The sequence below is a fragment of the Sciurus vulgaris genome (assembly GCF_902686455.1).
Source record: "Sciurus vulgaris genome assembly, chromosome: 3".
Taxonomy (NCBI): domain Eukaryota; kingdom Metazoa; phylum Chordata; class Mammalia; order Rodentia; family Sciuridae; genus Sciurus; species Sciurus vulgaris.
Genome location: NC_136463.1, coordinates 182397711 through 182403337, shown reverse-complemented (window position 1 = coordinate 182403337; position 5627 = coordinate 182397711). Strand labels below are relative to the sequence as shown.

Sequence of the window (5627 nt, the reverse complement as noted above, 5' to 3'; positions counted from 1 at the left end):
CGTGCACCACTGCACATGGTTTGAGAAGTGTTTTCCTCTGCGCTTGCTTCTGTGGTCACCAAATGTAGTTGACTGATAAAACCTATTCATACATAGACCTTGAAACCTGGAAGCAGAAACTATTCAACCTAATCTGTTTTTTAAAATTTAGGCAAAATATACATAAGATAAAATTCACTCTTGTAACTCACACAATTTAGTTTGTTTTAGAACATTCACAACATAGTATAATTATCACCAGCAAGTAATTTTCAGAATAAAGTTTGGGCTGGGTATATAGCTCAGTGGTAGAGCGCTTGCCTAGCATGCCTGAGGCCCTGGGTTCTATCCCCAGCACTGCGGGGGGAGGGGGGGGGAGTAGTCTTCAAATGAAGAGGTCCTTGGGTTTTAAAAATGTTTATAAAATATAAACACGTAACACCTTCCCACTGTGCTAAAAGATCAGCTAATTGACAACAAGGAAGACAAATATACTAGCTAGATATTAACAAAAGCTTTCACATAATTGGTGGATGGAATTTAGAAACAAGAATGATGATTTAGTAAATTCAGCAAAAGATAGCCTTCTTCCATTCAGCTCCCATATTTTTGTGACTGCTACTAAAATTCAGAATTGAAATAAACTGCCCTGAGAACCAGGCCATCAAATTGATGCTTTACGTGTTAAATCAAAATTTTAGTAAATAAAGAGGCATATTCAGTCATATTAATATTTCTAGTGGGAGCAAAATGCTTTTTGGTGCTTTTGTAAATGTATAAATAAATTTATAATATTGCAAAATTTACTGAAACATATGGTTGATTTCACCTTCATATAATTCTTTTGAATGTTCTCACAGGGCAGGTGAGACCTGCATTAGGTATAGCCACATTTGGTTGGGTGCTCCAGAATGTTTTGGGGAACATTGAAAACTGTTGAAAGTCTGTACCTCCAGTCCCCACCTCTGTGCCACCCTGCTTAAAAAAAAAGAAAGAGTAAAAAGACTAGATCTTCTCTGGAAGCAGCTAGAGTTCTATGTTCGAAGCCAGGTCTTACAGGTCTAGAGTTCAAGTTCCTTCCCCATCCCTCCCAGCCTCCTACCCATCAGGCCACTCCCCCGCCCCACCACACACACCTCAGATGTGTTTGCTGATGGCAGCCCCAGGGACTTTGCACTGCTGTTCTGCATTGCTCGGGCCCTCACCTTGTCCAGGACTCTTGCTCACTGTCTGCTCCTCAGGCAGCCTCTCCCCGGCCTCCTGAGCTCAGTCACACAGCTGTCTGCATGCACTCTGCGCCCCACACACTCAAGGTTTTTCAGCATTATATTGTATAGCAACCTATTTTATTATTGGTTTGTCTCTCTCAAGAAAATGGGAGCCCCAAAAGGACAGGGAGTCTTCTTTCCTCAGAAATCTGTGTGCGGCCTCAGAAGGTCTGGGGAGGGGCCCATGGTTGCTCTGGGCTGCCCCTCCACTCACTAGTTTTGTGATTGGGTGGGGGGTTCTTGAATTTCCTGGCCTGGAATGGGCCTTGGGGGGCCAGCATCGAGCTGCTGAGTATCTTGGGGTACCTCTTTTGTGTGTGTAATGGCACCACTGGGCATCTCTGAAGGGAGCTGGAGTAAAGAGGTAGGTCAGAGAGGGACAGCTGAGGACTGTGTCACAGCCCACTGGGGATTGGCCCAGGCAGCCTCCTTGGCCAGCAGGATCAGTTGCAGGGTCGTGGGACGGTGGAAGAAAGTCAGCTTCTCTGGGGTTCCTCACATTCCTGAGTCCTAGGGTACCCCAGAGGTTTCTGGATGTGGCTCTGTGGGTGACAACTCAGGGACGGTGCCAGCTTGGTTGTCCACAAGTTTACTAGGTGTGGTGGAAGGTCCTGTGAGCCCTCGCTTTTCCCAAGGTGTGGGAGGCTGAGGTCCCCAAAGGGAGTCAGAGAGCAGCCCCAAGAGGGTGTGGGTGTCATAGCCTTGGTCACCAGGGCGCCTCTGCGGCCCAGTATCCAGGGTCCTCAAAGTGAAAAGAGGAATCCCTTCCAGGTCCGAGGCTGGTTCATCGCGCAGAGGTGGAGGGACCCTGGTAGCACTCTGGAGGTGGCAGCCCAAGGAGAGGGCTGGGGTAAAGAGTGGGGCAGGGAAGCCAGTGATGGCGACTCTGGGGTGGAGACCCATGGGCAGGGGCAGTCAGGGCGCAGGGAGCACAGGACTGGGGAATGATTACGAACCGTGGGGATCTTGGGGTGGAGCCCGGCGGGACAGCATGGTCAGGGCAGAGCGACTGCCCCAAGCAGGAGCAGCATTGTCCCGCCCAGCAGTGGCAGCGAGAATCTGGCAGCTGCAGGGCCCGAGTCCGGGACGCTGCCGTTCTGGCCGGCAGGGGGCGCCAGGTCGCAGGCCTGGTAGGGCTCCAGGCAGGCGGCGAAGGCCATGACGTGCGCCAGGTAGTTCTGCTCCTGCACGCCGTGCACCAGGTGCGCCTGCGGGCCGCGCGCGAACACCGCCACGTCCTCGCCCCCGTGCGTCTCCGATGCCACCGGCACCGCGGCCTGCTGCTTGTAGGTGGGGTTGCCTGGCAGGAAGAGGCGTTGAGGGACCGCGGCCTTCCCCCTCCCCACCCTCCGGCTCCCCCTCCACCCGTGTCCCCAAGAAGACGCCATCTCCCTGGCCGCACTCACCGCTCTCAAGCTCGGTGACGTCGGGTCGGATGCCGGAGTTGAGCACGTAGCCGGGGCCGTTGCCGTACAGGATGGACGTGTAAGCCTTGCCGTCCTCGGCCTTGAGCGGGGCCAGCCCTGCGGGGACAGGTGGCACCTGTGCTCCCACCGACCTCGGCCCGCGGACACCCTGTGTGCCCCGCTGGCACCTTTTGCCTGGTCACCAGCTAACTCCCCGCGAGAACCCTGCGAGGCAGGTGCTGTCATTGTGCCACTGACAGGTGAGGAAAGCGAGTGTGAGGCGTCTGCCTGGTCACTGATGCAGCAGCACCTGCCACCGTGCCCAGCCTACCGAAGATGGAGGTGCCCCGCAGCGTGTATCCGCCGAAGGAGAAGACGTGGGAGTGGTCGGCGGTGACGAGGGTGAGCGTGTCCTGCGGGCTGGTGAGCTGGCCTGCCTTGTCGATGGCAGAGTCGAACATGACGGCCTCGGTCAATGCCACATAAGCTGTGCCCTCATGATGACCACGGTCGATGCGGCCCCCTGCAGGAACCAGTGGGAGGAGCATGGAGCTGGTCCTGTCCTGGTCCCCCTCCCTCCTCTGCTCTTCCAGGCCACCAGACTTACCCTCCACGAAGAGGTAGAAGCCGCGGGGGTTCCTGCTCAGCACTCGGATGGCGGCCTCTGTCATCTCCATCAGGGAGGGGTCCAGAACTGGGTCTCGGTAGATCTCAAATTTTGTGTCTACAGGCTCAAAGAGGCCTAAAGGACAAGGGACCCAGTGATAACTGGCTTGGGAAAGGGTCATGTCACACACACACACAGGCACCATAGCAGCTGTCTGAGGCCACTGAGGTCAGGAAGTAGTGGTCATTACCCATGAGGTATGTCACTGATGGGTCCTGGGACGCCTGAATGAGCTGCTGGCGGTTCCACACATACTGCGCACCCTAGAGGAACAGAGCCAGTTTTTAGCCTGATACCTGCAGCCCCACCCTGGTCCCTGCCATGACTCTGCCTGTGTGAGTTCTGTCACCTGGTTCTTTGCCAGCCACTCCTGCACGAGGTTCCGATTGTCCAGCCTGACTCCAGTCTGGTTGACGTCATTTGGATACTCAGGATCTTGGGTTCCCTTAGGAAACATGTATTTGCGGCCCCCACCCAGGATCACCTGATGCCAGAGGATAAGGGCACTTGAACTTGGGGCTGAAGGACTCCCTGTTTCTACCTCACAGACAGCCCCTGCTACCCCCAGCACCAGCTCTGCAGGATGAGTGTGTTCTGGGATGTACCTTCAATACCCCCCTTGCTCACCCGCCTCCCCAGAGACCGTAACAGGCCCCAGAGCTCAGACCATTGTTTACTTGGGACTGTGGCCTTTCAAAGCCCACCCCTCCAGCCAGCCCCTTCCCATTGCCCTTTGTGCCGCACGTTAATGTCCATGTTGGAGATGAGCTGTGTGGCGATGTCCTGGCAGCCCTCCTGCAGCGCTGAGGCTGGCATGTCGGCATCTGAGTACCAGTTGCGGTTCACCGTGTGTACATAGGTGCCAGCTGGAGAGGCATGCTGTACCCTGGTGGTGGTCACCACTCCCACGGACTTCCCTGGAGGTGGCAGAGTTCAGGTGGCCACACGAGCCCTGTGGCCTACTCGGTTCCCACTGCCAGCCCCATACCCACCTGCTTTCTTGGCCCGGTACATCACAGAGATGACCTCGTTGCCACGCGTCGTGTTGCACTGGTCAAAGCGGGCGGCTGCACTCAAGCCGATGGTCTTGTAGTTGGCCTTGACCCCACACAGGTAGGCCGTGGCTGTGCTTGCGCTGTCTGGCACCTGTCTGTCCACACTGTAAGTCTGGGGACAGAGATACACTCAGCTCTGCTCTGGGGCAGAAGTTTAGTCCTTGGCCCAGAACTAGGACAGTGAGGACAGGCCCAGCTCTCCAGGGTCCTTCCCTGCCACAGTCCCCAGCCCCTGCCCAGGAGGCCTCGGGTGGCCCTGTGCTCACCTTGGACAGAGCCATGTATGGGAAGTGGTCCATGGCCAGGGGCGTCTCAGGCCCCAGCTGGCCTTGCATCTGCCCCTTTAGGATGCGGGTGGCTGTCACTGTGGGCACGCCCATCCCTAAGGAGCACATCCCCGTCAGGTCTGAGCCCCAGGGCCGGTCTGGACCCAGCGGTGGCCCTGGGTGCCAGGCCCGTGAGCGCCAGGGGGTGGACCAGCACCGGGCACTCACCGTCCCCCAGGAAGATAATGAGGTTCCTGGCTGAGGTCTGAATGGGCTGTAGCTTCTTGGCGGCATCCAGAGCCTGGGCTGCCTTCTGGTTCCAGAAGGCTGGATTCTCCTCCTCCACTGGCCAAGGGGAGAGTGGGGGCCAGGTCAGCCGGGGACCGGCCTGTGGGACAGGGAGAGGGGCTGGGGGCACCTCCTACCTGGGATGACACCGTGGGACAGCTGTAGCCTCAGGCCCAGCAGCAGCAGCGGCAGCAGAAGCCAGGCTCCCTGCATGTCTGTGGTATGGCAGTGGGCGGCCAGGCTGGACACCAGGGTACCAGTTGCAGCACAGGATGCTTGGGCTTAAATAGGGGAAGACTCTGTTCCCGGCTGTAAAGGCTCCACGTCCCTCCCCTTGCCCCAGGTGACCACCCGACCGCACCCCTGCCCTGTGAACTGAAGCCCTGCTGGTTGGTGGTAGTGGTGGGTGTGGCTGAGCCGCCTGGACCAGGCATCCAGACTGAGGCAGCTCATATGATGGACCCGGCCACCTCCCCAGCAGGCAGGGGAGTGGAGGCTGACACCCTCTGGGTGAGGAGCTTTTGCAGTGCGAGGCTGAGGTCACCCATCCCTCTCTGTGGGGGCCCATCATTCCTCCCTTCTCCTTATTTTTCCCAGCATCTCCTGAGAGCCTGCTGCGTCAGGCTCTGTTCTAGGTGCTGAAGGGTGCTGGGGCTGGATGCACCCAACCTGGGCCAGAGACCTGGATTTGGCTTCCT

The 5627-nt window shown here is 57.1% G+C and overlaps 1 protein-coding gene across 1 annotated transcript; it reads right to left on the bottom strand.

The window, feature by feature from the left end:
* Positions 1-2086: 2086 nt before the first annotated feature.
* LOC306655965 (intestinal-type alkaline phosphatase-like) lies at positions 2087-5160 on the bottom strand. Its single transcript, XM_079130727.1, has 11 exons — positions 5067-5160; positions 4870-4986; positions 4642-4757; positions 4313-4487; positions 4065-4237; positions 3670-3804; positions 3511-3583; positions 3261-3395; positions 2985-3176; positions 2654-2770; positions 2087-2547 (listed from the first exon to the last, which is right to left on the bottom strand). Exons 1-11 carry the CDS (start codon positions 5140-5142, stop codon positions 2243-2245), a joined length of 1614 nt encoding a protein of 537 aa, XP_078986853.1. The 5' UTR covers positions 5143-5160; the 3' UTR covers positions 2087-2242.
* Between the last annotated feature and the right edge of the window lie 467 nt (positions 5161-5627).